General features: G+C 37.9%; 2 protein-coding genes across 5 annotated transcripts in view; both read right to left on the reverse strand.

The window, feature by feature from the left end:
• Positions 1-23,296, reverse strand: part of UVSSA (UV stimulated scaffold protein A) — a 156,051-nt gene that overhangs the window by 78,265 nt on the left and 54,490 nt on the right. The window lies entirely within an intron of this gene.
• The window catches only part of MAEA (macrophage erythroblast attacher, E3 ubiquitin ligase), a 52,836-nt gene that overhangs the window by 1,531 nt on the left and 28,009 nt on the right, over positions 1-23,296 (reverse strand). For 3 of the 4 annotated variants that reach the window (XM_082052088.1, XM_082052087.1, XM_082052090.1), the window contains 6 exons: positions 13,469-13,591; positions 12,498-12,611; positions 10,464-10,540; positions 4,579-4,687; positions 1,001-1,134; positions 128-323 (listed from right to left, as the gene is read on the reverse strand). In XM_082052088.1, the coding sequence (XP_081908214.1) occupies positions 128-323; positions 1,001-1,134; positions 4,579-4,687; positions 10,464-10,540; positions 12,498-12,611; positions 13,469-13,591 (753 nt within the window). The remainder of the gene's footprint in view (positions 1-127; positions 324-1,000; positions 1,135-4,578; positions 4,688-10,463; positions 10,541-12,497; positions 12,612-13,468; positions 13,592-23,296) is intronic. The other variant, XM_082052089.1, reaches the window with a different exon arrangement.

Here is a 23,296-nt window from a genome sequence, read left to right on the forward strand (position 1 = left end):
GAAGTTACTTCTCTTCTGTTAATATCGCAGATGCTTCTAGCCTTCTGAGTTTATAAAGCTCTTATTTTAATACAGAAAGTTATTACCACTGATATTTTAGACTTAAATAATTGATTTCAACACTTACATTGTATCCGTAGACATATCCATTTGGTAACATCATAGGAGGATTATTTTCGTTCATTACATCCCCCGAAATCTTGCAGACTAGTCGGGAGTTGGCACAATGTGCCATAGGCAGAGGCTGAGCCAGCTTGTTCAGGGATTTGCTACACACAGGGCAGTCTGGGTTTTTTGAGCTCCCATCCTCTTTATAACACTGTCTGTTGAACAGCGAGTTAAGGAACAACCCCCATAGAACGCAACAACAATTAGTTAACGACATACCTTGGAAAAAAAAAAAAGTAAACTGTGCAAATACAGCCTAGGTTTTCAAATGTACAGGATAATTAATTCACCTTTAATGTGCATATTAAAAAAATGAAGTGCTTGCTTTTTTTCGAGGAACGAGAGTGAGCAACAAGTGTCTGGCACCCTCTGCAGGTGACATTTCTAATGTAGAACACCCCAGGACCAGGCCTCTAATACACCAGAGTGGGCAGCAAATCAAACGCAGGATATATTTGAATATTCACGTAAAGACAGACACAGTAAATTTGTGTGTAAGTGCTTTAAAAAAAAATAATTCTGACCCAGCTCATTAACTTTTGTAGATATATTTATCAACTTAAGATTGGCAAGATACCCAAGTATGGAAATGAAAAGCAGATTTCACCTTAACATTTTGGTTTGGACTTTTTTTTAAACCATAACGCTGTTTATTATACTCTCCCCTTAAAACAATAGAGAGACCAATTCATACTCCATTTAAACATCTCATGAGCAAAGATATTCACATGTAAAATTCGCTCTTTGAGCACTCTGAGAAACATCCATAGAACAAAAAAAAAAACCACAAAGCTTTTTTGCATTTGACAGTAGTATCTGCATTAAAGGATACGGTGTTTTTATAGCTGAAAGGCCTGCCTGGAGTGTTATAGTAAAAACAGAATTGTTTCCCAGCTGATGTAGTCTGTAGTTATCGTATCTAAACTGTTGGATCAGCATTCTCCATCGAGCAGGGTCCAAGAGATCCTGTTAAAAACCAACACAAGTTGTTTTCTAGCTAACTGTCCCTGGGGGGAAAAGCCTGGGAGTGGTAAATTGTGCAAAATGCACCAGACTGAATCCAGCACAAAATAAAAGTACACATGCTATCGCACAGTATGTCCTTGTTTATAAAGTACCTTATAGTACTACTTCACTAGAAATTCAATTTAAATCAAGTATTACTTCAAATAGCTGGCAGAACAATATTCAATCTCCCTCTGCCATCTACCAAATGTTCTAATTAAGGTATGTAAAGCCTGGTAAGGGTATTTCTTGTATTTAGTTTTTCAGAATGCTGGCCTACTTAGGAAGCAGTGTTAGTATTGTGGAATGTCTGCTCTCTGAACCATTAACATCCATAAGTCAGAAGCATCTTTAACCTCTAGTCAGGATAATTCTGCTGATAGTTCTTTGTAATATACCCTGTTTACAGAATTTTGTAAAAAGGTTTTAATTTGAGGAGCTGGCACAATCCCAGGCTAGAGAAAGCTTAGCTATGTATTTAAGGACAAAATTATATATATTGTAATGCTTTGGGTTACCTAAAAAGCAGGGAACAGGAGTTAGAAGTAGGGATGTTTTTTTCTGGAAGCAAGAACTAAACCCACAGATCAAGGATACATTGAACCCTGAAAGTAATGCTGTGAAAGAGTCACGCAAGAAGTGAAGACATCTGGAAAATATACTTGTTATATTATATATAATGCAAAGACACAATCCTATCTTCTCCTAACACTCCTTTTCTCCTTTGTGTCCATAACCTGCACTTTGGTCACAAGAAGCGACAGTGTTTATTTATTTTAGAAATAAGTTCATATTATCAAATGTGCACGCTACTCTTTGAGGCAACTAGAAGCAACAATATTTTAGCAGACTGTTTAGTTTATCAAACAGGCTTTTAAAGAAAATCCAAGACTTAGTGACAGCCAATACACTGAGCAGCAGGATCAAATTCCAAACATGTTATACCAAAATCACTAGGCAGTGATTTTTACCATGACATAGACACTTGACTTTATGCTTCACTCTGTACCACCTTGGCCCATTCTGCCTCTCCTCAGTTCCCTGTTGATTTCAGACATCACAGAAGGACGGACTTCAGCATCCCCTTTTGTCGTAGCCTCTATTCTCCAATTCCCTCACCCCAAGAGGATCAGACTGGCTGGAGAACTTTTATCCAAATGATTTCATGGTACCATAGTACATTTTCTTAGTTTTACGAATAAATTTTTCATCATTACCCTAAATTGATATGTTAACAGAACTGTGTTTCAGATAAACTTGAGAAATACCTTGCAGGACTACAAGAAGCCAACATTTAAAGAAGCGCTGAACTGGATTTTGACAGCAGTTGTCTGAGTAGGTGCAGGAATAGTTCTCTATCCTTTCTTTCTACCTAAAAACCAACTACTTGAACAGTGGGGAGGAATGGTTTATGTACAACTAGTGAATAAACCAGACCTGGTACTTCTTCTGACAAACGTTTCAAAAGTGGAATTACACAGAAGCTGAAAAAGGGTGCAAGTGGAAGTGATGGACTTCCAGAGATTCAAAAAAGCCACCAGGAATAAGACGACAAGAGAGAAAAGGAAAACATCTTGCAGCAGAAGCAGTTGGATCACATGAGGAAGAGGCAGAAAGATTCAGAGGCAAATCCACGGGAAAGGAAAGAATCCTGGTCATAACCAGTATTTGTCTGACTTCTAAATGCTCCAAACCAACAAGCAGATCTTTGGCAAAAAACCTATACAAATGGGGGCAAAAGTAAATATGTCCACATCTCTTGCTTTAACTAAAGCAGAAAGCATAGCTTCTGTCACCAGACTGCAGGTCTGTTTGCACCATCACCTGCCCCATCTAAGACCAGAATGTTCCTGGAGATCCAGGATGAAGCTTTTGTTCTGACCTTAAGGTAATTCTTGAGAAGAGGTAACAGACAGAGCCTAAACCAGATCCCTAACAAAGAGATGGAGTCCTACTAATGTTTCAGAAAAGCCTGTGATTAAGGGCCTAGGTGATGCGAAACAAAAGCAGCAGCTTCCTACATGTCCCATTGGAATAATTTCAGCCACAGCTGAACAAGCTTGTTCAAAAGAAAATAGCTTGTTTTGCCACATTAATCAGGTTTTCCTTAAAGTCCTAAAAGATAGGACAATGAGCTGGAGAAAGTTCTATTCATTGGTTATAGAAGATGCTTCTTCCTTTGGATTAATAAAAAATAATTGATTAGAGATATTATGATCTGACAAGCTTTCTCACAGGTTTAAAAGTAATTTTACGTAAAGCCATTTATGCACAGAACTCTTAGTCAACATGTTAAAGGTATCTCCAAACAAGCACGCACTCTAGGATTTTGTTTATTTAGGTAATTATTAGAAGACCCAATACATAACTTCCACAAACTAGGATGCTTTAAGTCAGATCTATAAAACAATAGTAGGATACTTGTTCCAATTGTATGGTTGTACATGAAACAGTACTAGCTTTTTCTGCCCAAACTAGCCCTTAGAACAAAGCACAGGATTTTCATTTCTGCCTATTTCTTTCTAACTACTAAACCAATGATAAGCTCTATCTTACACCCAGTCTGGTAACACATTTACTATTTATGCTTGTAATTCACATCAAATGTGGAATCCAAAACATGAGGATCCTTCTAGGACTCCAGGATTAGCAAAGAAATTCACATTAATTCTATGGGTTGTTGGTTTGGGGTTTTTTTGTTTGTTTTGTTAAACCATGGATTTCAGCAATTGTTTAAAACCCATGTTTATACTGGCATTGCCACATATTGGCTTGGCATTTCACAGGATTTTTGCCTTAGCAGCTCAGCTCTTGTCTACCTTCTGCCTGCAATGCCAAGTTAAAAAGAAAAGTGAATTAGCACATGACCACAGAACAAACTCCAAATCTGTAGAAAGAGTAACTACCTATGAATTTTGCTTGAGTCAAATTTTGATGTAGATATTGCCTCCTTTCTTCATCCAAATCACGCAAGAGCAGTAATTTGAGAAGTAGAATTAAGGACTGCTACTAGTGTACTAAGGGCACAGCCTGGTATGTTGAACACAACTCTCTCATTGCTTTGTTTTTTCCTATTTCCTCATCTTCTGTCTCTTGCTGTCTATCTGCACATCACGCTGCCAATCCCGCATATCTTTAGTGCTGGGTTTGTGGTAAGCCTGGCTCAGTGTGAATCTGTCTGTTGCTATTAAGATCCAGCTGCAACAATACAAACAGTACCTGGATTAATGTACAGGGAAGGACTGGTTATTAAAATCAAGGACTATTACAAAAGTGGATTTTAGAACATAAAATTAGAAAAGCATTTGATCCTTAGATTATCAATGCATTTTCCTGCAAGGACAAAGAACTGTAACGTGTATTTTATTATTCTGCTGTACCACTGAATTTCAAACATAACATTACCTTATAGGGGGAGATGTGAGTATCTGAAGGAAAGGCCAACATTCCCATTACTTGTCGAACCTCATCCAGCTGGCTTCCCTCAGCCTGGCTGAAATGCTTTCTTGCATGCCTGAAATATAGAATTTGTACCGTTATTAGATAGCTTTGGTCCCAAATCAAGTAAATTTATATAATTATGTAAGATTTCAGAGAAAACCTCTAGATTCTGCCCCCAACACGTGAACTCCAAAAGGTGATACATTTAAAGGGCTTGAAAAAGTAATGTGAGTATAAGAATGACTTCAAGAATTAACAGTTTTAGACTGTAATTTCTCAGAAACCAGAGCATCTTACTGTAGCATGAAGTCTTACCTCACATCTAGAATGACAGATCCATGATTATTACAAGAAATGTCTCTGCTTATGCAAACTCAATGTATCACACTTACTCCTTTGGCACACACTCGCAAGTGAGATAAAAGCAGTCTGATAATCAGCTATTCCAAACCATTAAACATCAAGAGAGTTCAAATATCCATCTTGTTTATACTGAATTTTGAGAGAATATTTACCTTTGCATAAGTGATTTTTTGGTGGTATAGCCAAGAAGACAACACCACTGTCTGTGCAGACTACAAGAAATCAGAGGGTAATGTAGTAGAAAACACTTTGTTAAGCATTAAGAGCAAATTTTTTGGCCAGGGACATAAAAAAATTAAGTAGAACTTCAGTATAAGTTTTGTACTTTAATGCATACTGATTATGAGAGATACACAAGGCTGAAAACATATCCGATTACAAGGATATTCAGGAACTTTAAAACCTGTATGAAAGCCGCCTCTATCTAGTCTTCCCAAGCTCGGTTTTCAAGCTGGAGTTTGTGTGTGCAGGAAAACCCTCCAGGTTTTAAACTGGATGATTAGTTCAGCATTTCTGCTAAAAGCTCCTGTTTTCAGTGGTGCACATGTGCTGCACAGCAGACTGGGCACAGAATCACAACTGCACAGAATTTCTGGCATTGCGTAAGCACAGAAAAGTCTTCCCTATACCATATCTTTTCCACAGTTTGTATTATGGGCAAGATACCAAGTGATTCTATGATTCTAATCACTGAAGTACTGTGGTGTTTGCTCTTTTTAACTTTGAAAGAGTCTTCTTAAAATCATGGGCTGGATTAAAAAAAAAAAAAATCTATATACATATTGTTTTCTTCCAGTTCTGTGTTTCACTAGCTACACGTCGGTCCCCAACACCATGAGAACAGTCTCTTCTGCAGCGTTTCAGTGCTCCCGCTTCCTCTCCCACCCTCACCAGGAAGCAATGGAAGTTGTGTAGGACAGGCTGTTTCCACCCGACTTCCTATTTTGGGTGAGCAATTCAGGAATGTAAATATTGTTCCCCAGGTGATGACTATTACGAGAGCAGAAGTACAAAAGCCATGGCCTCAGAGAAGAGACAAGGCAGCCTGGACATACTGGAAGAAAGTTAAAATACATGCTAGGCCAGAGCTGCAGATGCAAGCAACAGCTATTAGTATAAGAAATCTTAGGCAAAGCAAAATATTCAGATCCACCCATTAAGCTAAATGAGTGTATGTGTTCGTGTATGAAGGAAAAGAGAAAAAAATAATCTTAAAAGAACTGATCACTGTGCATTTGTGTCCTATGATGTCAAAACAGAAGTGGTACTTGAGTTTTGTACTGGCCCTGATAGTATTGTGGTGATACTCCCCATGAGACCTTGAGAATTTGCTCTTCCAGAGAACATTTCAACTATATATCCCCCTTACTTATAGGAAGACCCTGAGCTGCAATAGGCAAATATTGGCCACACATTCTGTATGGGTTCAAGAGCAGCTAAAATTATAACAACACTTTGTTTTATATATGCATGATATATAATCACTATGTGTGTGCCAGCCATCCAAAGGAGGAGTGCTCAGCAACCCCACACTTCCAGCATTTCCAAAGCACTGAACATGCTGGGATGTGGTGCCCGTTGTAGATTTGACCAGAAGGAATTAGGTTTTCTAACATGACCTCCTGTTCGTGTTCACCTCTGGTTTCCCCTTCCACCTGCGCCCCTTAAGAAACCAAGGAAGTTTCCCCACGAAGCTGGCCCTGCTAGTGTCTGAGCTACAGCCCCCAAATGCCAACACACAGAAATTAAAATGAAGCAAGACATCCTTTAAAAGGGAAACAAGTTGGTTACTCCGTAGCACTCTGAAGTCTTTTTCAGACTGGGAAACCAGAAACAGTGCTATGTGAGTACTCATGAATGCACAACACTTAAATAACACCTTATTTGCTCTCATGCCATTATTCACCTCTTGCCTTTTCACTCAGCTATTTGCATCTCTTTGTGCAAGTGTTATGCTCTTGGAAGTATTTATTAACTTTATAATGCTTATTCACAATGTTTTTTCCACCATTAGCCCACCGTAGACAGTGTAGCTAGAGCTGGGGGCTAGATTTATTTAAAACATTATTTCTCTAAACCATGACCACCGGACCATCACTGAAACCACCAACTAAATCTCATAACAGATTAAAGTAATAGGTAGAAAATTTTGGTTTTCAAATCCCAGAGCGATTCTGTAAACTCCATGGGGACAAAGTCCATCCTCTTTTGTTTGAATAGCGTTCCTATAGCACACGCAGCTACAGCAGACTTGACAAATCCAAGAATGAAAGGATATTTATGAAGACTTGAAGATTTACAGTTTACTGTCTATTAAGAGTACATCAAAGTGAAATTAGTGAGAGTGCCCAAAATGTGAAATTACTGTCATAAGTTACTGTTATATCCATTGTTACTGTAATAGGTATGAGCTTTGCAAAAAAGCTGAAGAGACTGTGGGATACCAGGCAAAAACTTTGTGACGTACTTAAGCCTAAGAGAATTAAGCTTTGTATTCAAGAAATATTTTTTGTATATTTTTGAAACTTGCGCTTTCGAGACTACTCTGATAAGCTACCTTAGAGGAAGCTATGGAAATTCAGAAACTTATTTAATAAGATGTATAATTTTAAAGCTCACATCAATTTTAACCTACAAGCAAGATGTCACTTTTGAGGTTCTCAGTGGGCAGTACACAAACCTTTCAAACTTAAACACCAGCTGCGTTTCAACAAAATGTCAGTTCTCTGAGTTCCACTGGTACAGGAAGCTACTTGGTAAACAGCCGCTTTCTTTGCTTTTTAATGGATGCCTGACCTATTTATTGCACCACGGACACAATACTGAAAGAATCCTGCTGCAGGCACTTAACAGAAGCATGCTAATAAAAACACAAGTTGCAACAGTTCGCTAGAAACAATGAGATTTATGCTACACCTTCCCAAAATATATTACTTTATTCACGACTTATTTATTTTGAAGCAAAGTAGAATGAAATGGTAAAAACTAAGATTTTAAAACCAGGTTATTTAAGGAAAGCATTGAGACGTTGAACTCTGAATGTACAAAATTATCAAAACTCATTCTGTTAAAAAGGAGTGAATGAAGATCTAGGAGGACTTCTGTAGCTCCTTTTCATTTTACGAGAAGTTAGAAAGTCAAAACAGCATTGTTATGACTGGCAAGTTATTATTGCTGAGTATAAAATATGTGTCAGCCCTGAACTTCAATAGCTATATGGCATACACACACTTCACCCCTACCCTGCAATATGGATGCCTATTTGCCTATTAATGTTATTTTATATATAACATATATCCATGTAGATATGAGCTGTGAGCTTTAAACCTCAGAGGCTATGATACAAGTCATTCCACATCAAGAGGGCTGGGTCCCCTTGAGGGTTGACAACTTGCAAGTTTTACCAGTTCTAATGTGGAAAAGGCATCAGAGGGAAACAAACAATAAAATACAGAATGCCCTTATCTACTTTGTCCCACTTGTCAGCCTGTCCCTTTATTCAGCTCTGTGCCTGTCCCGTGGTTTCCAAGCTACGTAAGGAAGCTGCAGCTCAAAGAAAATAGTTCTCAGAGCAAGGACTACTCATTGTTAAGATGCATGACTGCACATTTGGCAAAGCAGCAATGTTAGAATAAAACTAAAAGCACAAAGACACAGTATTTGTTGGATATAAAGAGCACCATGGGCCTCAGAAGACAGACATCGTTGAGTGTCTTTCATCCTTTTCATAACCTCCTGATAATTCCTTAGGATCTGAGAACTCTATCAAAGGGTAGGTGCACATATCTAAATGCTACCATGTAGGCGTGTGGTTTGTCTTTAATAATTAACATTATCTGGAGTTTATCACACTGCAAATTCGCATTGGCTGGGACCAAACCAACCATGATTTAGGCACAAGCAGAGCAAAGTATGAATGATATGACTTAGCTCAAAGCAAGCAACACCTTTGAATGAAATTAGAACTAACAGCTGGAAATAGCCCTAAAACTTAAGGTGAGCAATTTTGGGGGTGGTGTTAGTATTAGACTGGCCTCTTCACATACTTGCATTATCTTTTCCTTTACTTTTGTTTTTAAACAACTAGCTCTTTTTCACCCATTCTATTCAAGAAAAGTTACATGGTTTGTCCTGCAGAAGATTTTCTACATCTAAAACTCGGGAATGCACTAGAATGCTTTCAGTCTGTGCTTACGTGTTAATACTTCATATGTTTTCTATAGCTCTGTGCTCCTCTGACCAAAAAGGAGCCTTGTCACAAAACAAGCCTCCTGCTGCTTTCGATTTCTGGAGTACCTAGTATGGTTTTAAATGCAATAAGACTTGCAGCTTCCTGAACATAAAACTTGTCAGAAATGTTGAGTGGCAATTGTGTTAGCAGAATGTATGAGCAAAGCTTCAAGTCTGGCCATAAAACTTGTAATCCCTCCTTATGGTTAAATATTCTTACAAAACAACCTGCTGCAAGTTCCTCTCTCCCTTGTGCATGTGGGAGCTCCAGTAGCCCTGCCACCTGCATCATACTCTATGGTGCTGGCAAGATTGCTGCTTATCACAATTATCAACACGTTTTACAGTCCCAGTATCAAAATTCCACTCATTTTAGCAGAACTGGTTTCCTGTATTATCCAGGAACACTATTCCAACACCTGAAATCAGGACCACTAAGAAAAGCATAAACTGCTTCAGGCACTGATACTATTAATGCAAGTATCACCAGAAAGACTGTCCTGTGGTTGAGGCCAGGCAGTGATCAGGTCTGAGTCCAGTTACCCGTTCACACCACTCTGGGCAGCGTCACCTTCTCCTCAAAGCAGTCCCAACTGAACCAGTTCAAAAGAGGTGAAACTGGATATTGGGTTGGTTTCTTCACTTAGGGACATAGAAAGGGAGCAGGGGTAACATAGTATAGCTTGTTATTCTCACATACATGACAATACAGAACACCAAATTATCCAGCGAGTACAAAAGATGAACCAGCCTAAAGCCTAACTTGTAGAAAAAACTTTAATGAAGACAGTACAACAGAAGAGATTCAGCCAAAATTGAAATGTTAAGCTTTATATGGGCGTTTCATTAACCTTTTAGTATTTCCTGTGGTTAAAACTGCAGTGAGTTCCTATGAGAAGCTACTGTACGTCTTGAAAATTAGTTAAGTGTAAATATGCTCATTACATCGTGCGCCACCAGAAAACACAATTGTTTTATAAGACAGATTAGTTTTCTAAACCTTGATTTTGAAAAATAAGAAGATGCAGAGTTTCAGCAACAACACTAAATAATAATAAAAGGTACATCTGTGGAATGACAACTTGCTTTTAAGAAATAATTCAACTCCCATTTAATACTAAAGACTGGTCACAATAATAACAAGATCCTTCACAGCAGTGGGGCATCTGGGTGTGGCAATAATAGCCACACGTTTTTAATTAAGCATAATAGCATCTCGTTAAGAAAACTGTTTGGTAAGCATCCTAATTTCATACCTCACAGCATCCAGTCTCTTGTTCTGTCGAATGAGTTCAATGAACTCCTGAATCCTTAGGCTGAACTCCAGACAGCTCTGAGATTAAAGACAAGACAGGGTCTTAGATGGTGCCAAAACTGCACTGCACAGTATGTTAATCACTACATGGGCACAACAAAAAAGAAAGTGTTAATAACATGCAACCTTGTTTGCTTGCTTTTAGGCATTCATGCAACAAAAGTTGAAATGCTGACTTTACGGACAAGACACCAGCACAGAATTCCCTAAAAGCAAACAAAACCTCCTCCTCTTGCTTCCTTCAAAACTTCAGTATTTATCACAGACGACTATTTTCTTAATGACTGAAAACATTGTTACCTGAGATGCAAGTGAGAGTGAGAGGTGGTTTCTTTGTACTTTAACAATTCAAAGTAGTAGATTCAATAGAAGTTTGGGGCTATGTGATACTTTAGACATGATAGGTCTACCCAGAAGACTGCAAGAAAGAAACACATCTCTATTTTGAAAGTCCCCCAATATTAACAAAAAAGAGCACAGCGTTTAAGTTGCTGCAATCCCCTCCCTCCCTTTTTTCAAACTTCTAGCCCACTCTTCTTGTCAAACATCTAAAAAGCCATGCTGTAAACAAGTCTCAAACAAGAAAACCAAGTGGCATTTACCTGTTTTTGGTAAAAGGTAAAATTTGTAGCCTAACGAAGTTGACAGTGTCCCTTTAAATCAAATTCCATCACCAGTTCACAAAAATCTATAAAAAAAACTTCGAATATGTGGAATTAAAAAGAAAAAGATTCTCCCCGATAAAAGAACCAGTCACTATGCTTCTTTATAGGGACACAGTCAACTCTTTTATTACCTTCAGAAAACAAAGAGAACCCCAAGTCCTCTGAATTTTAAAAAGAAACATATTCCTCGAGTTATCCTGCTCCATTAGGCTTTTCTTCCCCCATGGTTCTAGTGAACAGTTGCCTTTTGTTTATTGTCCATCAGCTCAGTAATATCAAAATTCCTTAGTGACTTCAGTAGGAATTTGAGCAACTCCAAATTTGTATCAGTTAACCACCTGGGGTGACTAATGCACGCATCACAACAATAACTTATTTTAAGATTTGAAATGTAAGCCATTGAACACAAAAATTATGCATTCTGTCATCTGTTAAAATATACTTAAGGAATAGAAAATAATTTATTTTCTAACCATGGATTTTTCTGTACTCAAATGCATGTTTAGCAGAGAATAAAGATTTATTCTATACTTCATTTGAAATTTTCAAGTATTTTAAAATACCCTGTTATTCAAATCTACACAAACCCCTCATTTAGAATTTTAGCTAAGTTTGTTTCTATTAAAAAACTGATCAAGCTTTTTAATTGTTAACAATCCTATGGCTTAGAACTTTTTTGAAGTGTTTCAACAGCAAAAAAAACACATCCCAAGACAACCTTCAGAGTTTGTGTTTTGTTTTTCTGAATCTTCAGGCAAACTGCAAGCCAGTGGCTGTGTATGTATGTTCTGCAGACACGTGTAACCAGAAGAAAAGAGTCCCACACACATTTCACCTTTGTCCACCTTCAAACAATTCCACAGCAGCTATTCACAAGAGTTGAGCTCGTTCACATCCCTAAAGACTATAGACCTGCGTGCTTTCCCAGGCCAAAACGCAGTTTAATTTGTAGATAAAGCTTGCATTAAGATGGTGGCTGGGATTTCAGAACATTTTCATTGCTAAGCAACCAGAAAGAAAAGAAATGTTTGTGTTTCAAAAAGAAGCATAGTGATTTCTCTTCTTCCAACTCTGATCTCACACAGTCTCAGATATTTTTTTTTAAGTAGGGCTTGCAGAAATAGATTTTTTAAAAAATTGTTTTCCAAAGGGAAGGATGGGGAAGATTTTTTCCTGATTTGTTTGTTGAAGATTGGTGATAAAAAAGCAGGATGTTCAGATTTTATTTCTTATGTTACTTAACATATTAAGATTATAAAAAGGGGATTTTTTTTTTTTAGCAGTATAATTATGCAATAGCGTTTACATACCAATTCTGGTTTTCCTTTAATGGTTTCCATAACAAGATCATCATTTTCTTTAGAGTAATCACTGTCCGATTTACTTTTGTGTCCCATCTTCGGTTCATTCTCATTTGGGCATCCCTGAGTGACAGAGAACGTCACTCTTTGCTTATCAGTAAGTGCGCACAAACATTTTTGGTTAAAGAAGGTGCTTAGTTTAAAAAATAAGATACAGACACTTGGAGGGAGGGAGGGAATTTGGTTAACATCAGTTAAAAACAGATTTCTGCAAGCCCTATAAAAGATTACAGCATGGTTTGAAATGCAGAATTTAAGAGACAAGGAAATTTAAACCAACTTGAAAGAAATAAGTATCTACTGTGTTCAGGTCATGGTATTCAACAGATAGAAAAAGACTTACTGTGTTTATTTCTTGATTAGATTTGGTTTTTATAACAGTAGTTTCTCATAGAAAGCTGCTTCTTTACTCAAGTTTTATTTTCTTATCTATAACACTTAAAAGCTAAGGAAAAATCTGTATGAAATTTCTCTCAAGTGTTAAACCTGAGGACATAGTTTACCAATTAAACTCACTCTTAAGATACCTTCATATATAAACTGACCTACACTCTCAGTAGGATGCAAGGAGTTATAAATCTAAGTTCACACGCAGCAAGACTCTATATACTTCTGCATTTAGTTGTTTGTAAATCACACTAAAAGCAACTGAATACTATTATTTTATTTGAGCAAAATTTGTTGAGACAAGACTTGCATCCATAAGAATACCTATCACTCAGTTTCAGGTTTGGCATTTGCATGAGCTCATTTAGTTCCAGCTACCTGTGCCGTCTTAAAAGAAGAGTTTTGTACTTACTGTCCCGAATTTTACACAAAGCCTCATTCAAGACCTATAATTCAAATGAAATTGACCACATCAAATATCCAAGTAATTTAGAAAAATCACAGTTTAAGCAAAACTCATTAAATTTTCATACCTTCATTTTTCTGAGCCTGGATTTGTTATCATGACACCAAGCCAAGCAAGTCATAGTCTCTTGTCTTTCCAACGACTCTTCCACTTCTTTAGCAGTCAAAAACATCTCGATATTTACCAAGTCCTTCAAAAAAAAAAAGGAAAGCAGGTCTTGTTTAATTGTACCGATACTTTAACAGAAATCCACTCTTTGACAGAACCAGAATGCAGAGGGAAAAAAAAGGCTTTGTTCTAGAGACCTTTGTTTTTTAGGATAACACATTACATAAAGATATGACAGCATATTTTAAAGACTGCGTTTCCATGCACTGAGATATTCTGATAGTGACATAGTGACAATATTTTCCTGACCCTACTTATACAGCAGAACTAGAAAAAAAGAAAGAGAGTAAAGATGAAGCCCAAGAGCTTTGCACAGAAAGTAGATCCCGTGATCACTTCAGTGCAGTTCACACTTCCAGGAGCACTTGGTTTCCTTAAAGCTTGGCCGACTACGTCAACTGGACCATGGCAATGCCATAACATTTGCTAAAGTGAGTAAGAGCAACATAAGAGGAGAATCTCAATCTACTTTACCCAGCCATGGACAACTATAGAGTTCTAAGCAAAGTCCTACAATGGTCTGAGGTCTCCAATATATTTTCTCTCATTTGTTTAGTACTCTAAGCTCCAGACCTTCAATTTGGTATAATAGTTCTATATAAAAACGTCTGACACTGAGGCAGTAAAACAAAGTTACTGTATTAAAAACAGTCAGGCAATGGGTGGGCCACAAGATTCCTCCAGTGCTTATCACAACCAGATATACCTGTAATAGGCCTGTGGTAATTCATAATTACCAGCAGCTTTACACATTCAAACCAATCGAGACAAATGAGACAGAATACAGCTTAAGATCTAGTAAAGTATCAAAGAGTTCATTTTTTTCCTTATATTTCTGCTGAAAAAAAAAAAAAAAGAGACAACTTGGGTAGATGTTTCCAAACAATATCAACTGGATCCATTTGGAATTGGCATCGCCAGAAGTTATTTTGGACCTGCAGAAATATGTCACGCTACGACAGTTCATACTTTGCTGACAAAAATACACCATGGGAAACCATAATTCAATAGGCAAACAGAAAGCCAGTATTGAAGTATTTCTTTAATACGCACTCTAACACTGAAGAATTCTATGTAGACTTCACAGCAAAATGCTGAAAAGTACACAACTGTAATGCTGAATATCACAAATATTACAGCAGCTCCAGTGAACACAACAGCTCTGAGAAATAGATAGCATTTTCAGCTGTTAGAACAGCTGAAGATACATAGTCTTAGAATTTATACCCCCCTGAGACAAAGATAAAAAAATAGAAGTAGCATGAGGCATATCACATTCACATCTCGCATTTCATCAGCCAATTTTTCCTTATAAACTCAAGTCTGACATTATTGGAGAAATGGACCAGATCATGTTAGGTGTGTCAGAATGGTGACCTACAAAAATGGAAACAGGCCACTTGTGTTTCTAAAGTGCAGCACAAGCTGCAGCTTTCACTAAAGCTTGCTTTGTTATGACTTGAACGTGGGTTTAAAAACAAAACAGTAAAGGTTGTTGACATGCAACTACATTTTATAGATTGTACGACCACAGCAACAAAACCATCATACCATTCATATACCGAGGGGTGACCTCATTAATGTTTATAAATATATAAAGGGTGAGTGTCAGGAGGATGGAGCCAGGCTCTTCTCGGTGACAACCAATGATAGGACAAGGGGCAATGGGTACAAACTGGAACACAAAAGGTTCCACTTAAATTTAAGTAGAATCTTCTTCTCAGTGAGGGTGCCAGAGCCTGGAACAGGCTGCCCAGGGGGGTTGTGGAGTCTCCTTCTCTGCAGACATTCAAACCCGCCTGGACACCTTCCTGTGTAACCTCATCTGGGTGTTCCTGCTCCGGCGGGGGGTTGGACTGGATGAGCTTTCGAGGTCCCTTCCAATCCCTGACATTCTGTGATTCTGTGATCCAAAGGATAAAGGGCATCATACAGCCCTAGTGTTACTAAATCCAGGTACGTCAGATTGAGCCAAAGCAGTTACAAGTTCATAGAACAACATTAAGATCAGAATTGCACTGATTCCTCTCATTCCCTTAAAGATTAAAAAAAATAATCTCTTTTATCAACATGTTGGCAAATGGACCGAAAGAATGCCAACCTATTCCACAAAAGGAATGTATTTATTTAAGTTTTCCTCCAAGAACACGTGAGTAATCTGCCTTTCTGGTAGTCTGCAGTTTTTCCACTTGAGAATATAATCAGAACAAAAAAGAACTGGGTCACCTCCCTGGGCATGATAAGGCGACCACAAAACAACCTCTTGTCCATGTAACTCATCTGTATAAGTAATTTGACATGTAATGCAACCATATTCATTATCTTGCTTGCGTATTTTTCCACATAGCTGCTGAATGGAAAGACTATTCAATTCCAGTTAAAAATAATAACATCTCCATAAATCTCCTCAAGCTTATTTGAGCTATGTGTCCTCTTAATGATAAGCATTTGCTTTTACACCAAATTAAAACAAAAGCATTTTCTCCTACATCAAAAAAGGACTAGATATGCTATGCAGACAACAAATCATTGGTTTAATCTCATTTGTTAGCTTTTTAGCACTTAAGCTTCATCACAGAAAAAATTACTTTTTTAAAAGAAGAAGAAGGGCAGCATTTGTTTTAAGTCAATGAGCTGCTGAGAGAATCCCAACTAAATGCATTTATTTATCAGGTGTTAGCACAGCAACCCTCAAACATGAGCAAAGAGATTGTAGTTGCTGCAGAGGCAGACAAAACTCCAAGACAGAATTCCTACATTCCTTTTTCCAGTTTAAAATAAAAAGGTTCTATTTGGCACAGAAATGCTAATTAGATTTGTGGTTACCAAAAGAAGTCAAAGCTCAGCAGTCGTCTCTATTAAATAGACGGTATGTATCCAGAAAACAGAGGAGAACATTTTTAATTAAAAGAGTTTCTTTCAGAACTAATGGTCACATTTAAATTGCACCAATAAATAGGATTTTCTTCTCTGCTGGCTAGATAGAAAATAAGGGAACAATATTAGAAAAAGCAGTAAGAAATCCATTTGTAGGGAAAGAAATAGCTTTTGCATTTGACAAAAAGTAGTCAGAAGTCTTAATCATGCAGATTGATAGAATAAAAATACTAAGATACAATTAAGCAATAAGCCTTTAAAAAAAAAACCCCAGACATGCTCCTGTCACCTGAGTTTTTTAATCTGATCATGCTTTCCCATCTTCCTTTTTTGGTGTTGCCTACTCCTGATGCTTCTCCACATTCTATTTCAATAGCCAGGACTAATGAAATCAAAGAAAGGAGTATCAGGGGATTATTTGGCTTTACCAAAACCAGCACAGCTCTTCTACACAGGCCAGTATTAGAAAATGACTCGTCTGCCACACCTTGTACAGATGGGAACCAGAGAACAGTCCTGGCAGTTGTGAGAAGTATCTCACATTCAAGTCAGAAACCCCAATCCTGAATAGCTTTCCAAAGTTATTCTGCATTTCAGAGCTGCACAGGCTGCAGACCACACAGAAACACTGTCTTTCTCAGTTCCCAAAACAGCATTCAGATTTAATATGCTATTACGAAAAGAGCCTCTTATGCAATTTGTTTACATATAAAAGTGAGTGAATGTAAATAAGCAATTTTATTGCCACCAGCTTTTGCAGGTGGAGGAAAAGCTGAAGCAAGAAATCTGTTGCTGCACACTCCCTCTCCATTCAGCATCACGGTAAACATTTTCTGACTTGTATATAAATTAAAAAGCAATTCTGAAGTCCTTAATTACCATCTTTTGCAACACTAAAGTCTTCCTTCATTGCACAATTTCAGTTTTCACATTGTAAAAGCGATTGCAATACTTTACTTCCAGTACTGCAGCAGTATAGGAGAACCCTGCACCTCACACAGATTATTTCAGAATTGTTATCAAACCGTAACTCAGCACAGATGTCCTGGCCTCCTGTGCATTGCCATGATAATTCTGCCTGAATTATCTTGCCTTAACTTGCTGACAAATGCAGAATACCTGATGTTGGGTAGGAAGACTGATTAACATCAGGCTTCTACAATTGTACTGAAAAACAGTTTCAAATGGCTCAAGGATGAGAACTCTGTCCTTAAGTATTACTGACAATTATCTAAACTCTAAAGAGGGGGAACACAGCATAAGGATTCTTCTTCCTTCTAGTAAAGCAAGGATTTTATAATTTCTTGGACTAAGGTGAACTAACTGTCCCATCCACCCAACAGTCACTAACAAGGTATAAGAAGGGCACCTATTTAAAAGCACCGAATGAACTTTACCACAAAAGGACTATTTAATTCCATTGCAACAGTTCAAACTTCAGAGAAAAACATTTATAGAGAAAACTGCACATGAAGGCTGAAGACACTTAAGAGAAATCAGAGAGACTTACCTAAGCAAAGAATACATTTATTCATCACCTTGTGCTCTGCCTGATTTATAGCTATATATGTGTATACATACCTAGATGGCTTTTAAAATATCACTGCCACTTTTTAAGCTGCAAGTGGCTCCAGGGAGGGAGGTTACCAACCCTATGATTCTGCACAGAACTCCACTTATTAAGGTATAAACCACTATGAAGAATAAGGGTTCCTTTATGATGATTATTAGTATGTATATACTACTGGCCAACATAAAAGCTACATCCCCGCACAGCATTTCCATTTTCCGAGACAGGTTCTTAGTAAGAACATCTCAAACATGTATATGCACGGCCCCTCCTTGGAACAGCTTTGGGACTCTCTGGTCAGTGTGAACAGGAGCTGACAGGGGTCATATTCCCATTCTTTGACTAGTTATTTAGATACCAGAGTCAATGCTGGAGAGATCTGCTGCAGGTTTTCTCCACAGAGCAGGCAACTCAGAATTAAAGCTCATACCAGCTATAGGACAAACCTGCATCAAGCCAGGCTCTCCGAGTTCTAGAAATCACAGAATAACAGCTTTGTAATGAACAGTACTGCTTGAAACACTAGTTTCAGGCATCAAAACCAAGAGGAAAGTGAAAACAGGTCCAGGATTTCATGAATGTATAGGGTTGTGCTACAGAAAGGAAGAAAAAGTGATTCACAAAAATATAGTGAAGGTTACACGAAAAAATAATGGGGCATTTTTTTTTCTAACTGGTGAATATTTGAGCTTCACATTAATTTGAAATTAAACACATCTATGTCTATTACAAAGCTGTGAACCAAGTGAGAATCTGGCAATCATAAATTAAAGGATGTCCACAATTCAATGTAATATTAAAGCCTGTAACTTTAAGGTCCTGCAAAGTTTTGAGAATTCAGTAGTGAATTGGAAAAAAAACAGTTCCACATATATTTACAGTAACTAAGTAAATACAAAAAAAGCAGATTCTTGCTAAAAATAATGTATGCCTGTGAATGAAACTTGTTTACCTTTCTTCTTTGGTAGTTGTGCAACTACTGATAATATACTCAAGCATTTGCACAGAATTGCTTTATTCCAAAAGACCTCAAGCAAACTTTAGCCACTTCACTACAGACTAAGCGCATCTGAGCAGCCAAAGTAAGGTATCAAAGCTCAACATCAGCAACTCCAGCCCAGAGTTCTGCGAGTTTTGTTTTAGCTACATACTAGAAGCAAGCTCTTCAAACACACCAATTTCAGAGTGTCCCTGGACACCTTCAGAAAGCTCTGACCTTCTGTTTAGACATCAGCACATATGCAGAAATCTCTAAACTTTCTTTTTTTTTTAAATGAAAAATCTTTACATTGTAACTACACATCAAACAAATTTCATTTTTTGACTTAAATTACAAGCATTCATTGCTTCCAGTCCTAACTACAGGACAGCAACATGGAGATTAATATGAGAGGCAGAGTTCGTTTCACAGGTGGTGAAAATCCCAACTTCACTACAAATCCTTATTAAAGAGTCAGTAATTATTTTATCTGTTTAAAATATAAGACAACATTTTGATCAGTCCATTCCCAAACGTAAACCCTAAGCTCTTCAACATACAGTTTCAGATATAGGTGTGTGGCTTTTTAAATTCGCCAAGAAAACTGCTCACACATTTCAGTACCAAATACCACAAAACAGCAACTTCGCATTTGATCCTATGTCAAAAAATGGCTTAAAAAAGAACAAGAGTTATCTTTTCCATAGTAGCAATAAAGCTTTTGCTCAAAATTTCTGTAGTGTTCATGTGAGGGTTTTAACTTATGTAGCAGATTTTAATATTTGGAGCAGTCAGGTTAATAGTCACTTCTCTCCATCGGTCTCCACTCCGCATACAAGCTGAAGTATTTATTTTATGACTACATCTCCAGCCACAAGTCTGGAAAGCCGTGAGAAGGAACGCGTGATAAAATCCCTTATAGTTCACATGAACATTTATGTATTAAGATAAAAACCAGAATATTTCACATATGAAATGTGGATCTTTAACAAGGCTCAAACGCAAATAGAAATGATTAAAGCAATGCTTGATATTTCCAAATCCCCCATGAGCTATCCTCGAAACAAGATAATTAATGAAAAGTTAGTCTGAAGACAGGATTAAAAAAAGGATATTTGATTCACATAAAAAAAAAAAAGGTAGCATTTTGCAGACAAGAAAGCTTCCTTAGAGGAAAAAAGCAACAGCCACAAAATAGGTTATTTGTTGTAAAAAACCAGGTGATTCATAATATCATAAGATGCTGTTTATGTACTTTTTGAACAAGCAAATGGTTTATTTTTAATTGCTTACTAGCATCAATATGGAATTGAAAATAGGCCAGTATGCCTCAAGCTATCAGTGGATTGTTGCCAAATGTATGTCCCAATGACAGTTTTAATAAGATTGACTATCTATTCACATTACATGCGCAAGAGCACCACCTTCGCATTAAAAAGACTTTGCTGATGCACTTTAGCATTCAGCAGTCTGGTAAGCATTCATTTAAACGACTCGTGTATGAAATATAATAAACACCTACTTAGGCCACTCTAAACCAACAGCTTTTAAAATACTGTGTCAGGCTTCCTTTCAATGACTACTCACATGCTGAAGGACATACCCTCAGCTTGCAACCTAACCTTCAGTGTCATTTAGGACACAGCTATAGAATTAAAATAGAGATGTGATAATGAAGAGTTAGGAACAAAAAGCACAAATTCATATTTTACATTAATAAATTAGTCTGTTAAAGCTTCCTCTGTGGTGAATACACAGCAAGTCCAGGGATCATCTGGATGTCGTGATTATCATTACACAAGCTGGGAACAAGGAAGGTGCGAGGAGCTACAGGGTGGACAACAGGATCGGCAGAGGAATAAGAAGAAGAGGTTGGTGTATTTCTGCAGGGGGGAAACAGTGAAAAACACGTCAGTTGGCAGGAGCAGGACTAGAACACACTGCAGTAACGCTGCTGAATTGGAAACATGCACAGAAAGGAAAAATGCAGTGCAGGTGAAAAATGGGGCAGGGCAATAGGTTTTGATGGAAGTACCATGAAGAGAGACCTTTCCCCCTGCAGTCAATTCCTCTGCCTTACACAAGGGGAGGAGTAAAAAGCTGCTGGTTACAAGAATAGATCCTCCAGAATTAATGCAGAGTATATATAAACTGCACTGAAATCGGAGGGAGACAAATTACTAAGAAAACAGTGGATAGGTGGTGACAATACAGCAACATTGCAGTTAGTGAAAAAATCAATTAAAATCAGGCACAAATTAACATTAAGAGGCCTCCTTACTCTCTGCTCATAAAATAATGTTGTCTGAAGTTCATTAAGCTACTATTAAGTGTTATAATTCTACACACATTAACAGGATTACAGAGAAAACAAACAGAGTAATTGACAGAATGTCCTACTCCAAAGCCAGCTGCAGAGCTGCTTGTTAGAAAAAAGCACAGCCAGCCAGCCAAACCACAGACTCGTCAACACAAAAGCCAGAAAAGTTTTTGTCTACAAAGTAAACACAGTATCCCATGGTGTACACAGCCGAGCTTTCACACGAGAGCATCTTCCATGACCTCTGTCTAGCGCAGACCTTTTACTTATACCTGGTTATTTTTGAAAGACCTCAGTAACTTACACTGATCATCTGTCAGAAGAACGTCTTTACCTAACAAGAGGAGATGTTGGTACTTCTTTTGGTGACTGGTTATAATGATTAAATCATGTTCTAACCTTGTGCCTGATTTCGAACTTGAATTTTTCTGACTTCTGATTCCATGTACCATTTCACAGAATCACAGAATGTCAGGGATTGGAAGGGACCTCAAAAGCTCATCCAGTCCAATCCCCCTGCTGGAGCAGGAACACCCAGATGAGGTTACACAGGAAGGTGTCTAGGCGGGTTTGAATGTCTGCAGAGAAGGAGACTCCACAACCCCCCTGGGCAGCATGTTCCAGGCTCTGTCACCCTCACTGAGAAGAAGTTTCTTCTCATATTTAAGTGGAACCTTTTGTGTTCCAGTTTGAACCCATTACCCCTTGTCCTATCATTGGTTGTCACCGAGAAGAGCCTGGCTCCATCCTCCTGACACTTACCCTTTATATATCTGTAAACATTAATGAGGTCACCCCTCAGTCCGCACTAGATTATGAAGGTCTGTGGTATGCAATTTTTCCTCTCATACTTCACAAAAGCCCCCAGCCCTTTACATTTTCCAGTCATCATCTCCCTCCAGTTTTTCTAACAGCTTTCCTAAGCCATGTTCACCAAAACTATACATATTCTGGTATCAACTGCTCCATAGCCAAATAAAAAGAAATGTTTTCTCTGCCTGCTTTTGCTCGTGCACATAAGCCATTTTGGGCAGAGCCTCCCGGCTGCAGCTGGCGCTTCAGCTGGTTATTAACAAGCTGTTTGCCCAGCGCATCCTCTGCTCCTGCCTCAGCAATTTTTGTCGCTCAGTAAATGGCTGCACCTTATCCAGCAGTACATTATACCACGCTAAGTACAGTAATAAATGACTACGCTAGAGTAGTGCAACAAAGCCTCTGGAGCTTAAGAGGCACCATTGGGCAGAAAACAAACCAAACAAACAACAAAAAAACAAAATCAGACTCTGGTCTCAGCTCTGCCATGGCCATTTTCTGTTGTAGCCTCCTCTAGTAAAGACAACTAATCCTTTACCACCCGAGCATAAGCCCCACAGCTTTTGTCCAAGCAGGATCTGTCTGTATTAGCAGCTCCACACTTTCACAAGCAGTGAACTCCTGTCATCTAGTACAGTAATAAGAGAAAGTGTTAAATGTAAAGTAACATTTACACTTTGAAGAAATGTCTGTCAGGAAAAATGTACAATAAAAAAAAACAATCTCAGAGGCAAAACTGAAACATAACCCTAACCTCTTCTATATCCAGGCAACCTACATAATTCTTCCTTTAGATAAAATTTAAATTCAAGAACCTTTCCTGAATCACTAGCCTTCCAGACTAAGTATTCTGTAATAAATTAACTCTTATGATACCCTACAGGTAACCTATTTTGATTAAGAGGAACAAAGAAATAGACATTCAACATCCCAGCACACTTCATGTTGTTGGCTTTTAAAGAGTCAAGTAATTTGTCATGAAAAAGTTTCTTATTTGGCATCAATCTTGGCTATTTCACATGTACATAATTCTAATTCCCAGAGATGCTCAAGACAAACTGCAGATGCAAAGCCATTTAGGAATTACAGCACTTTGAAATTCAGATGAAGACACCCAGACACTCATTATACCCACCTAGTGAAAGCTGCTGTGCCTACAGTAAGAAGA

The sequence above is a fragment of the Streptopelia decaocto genome (genome assembly GCF_964273445.1).
Source record: "Streptopelia decaocto genome assembly, chromosome: 4".
NCBI lineage: Eukaryota > Metazoa > Chordata > Aves > Columbiformes > Columbidae > Streptopelia > Streptopelia decaocto.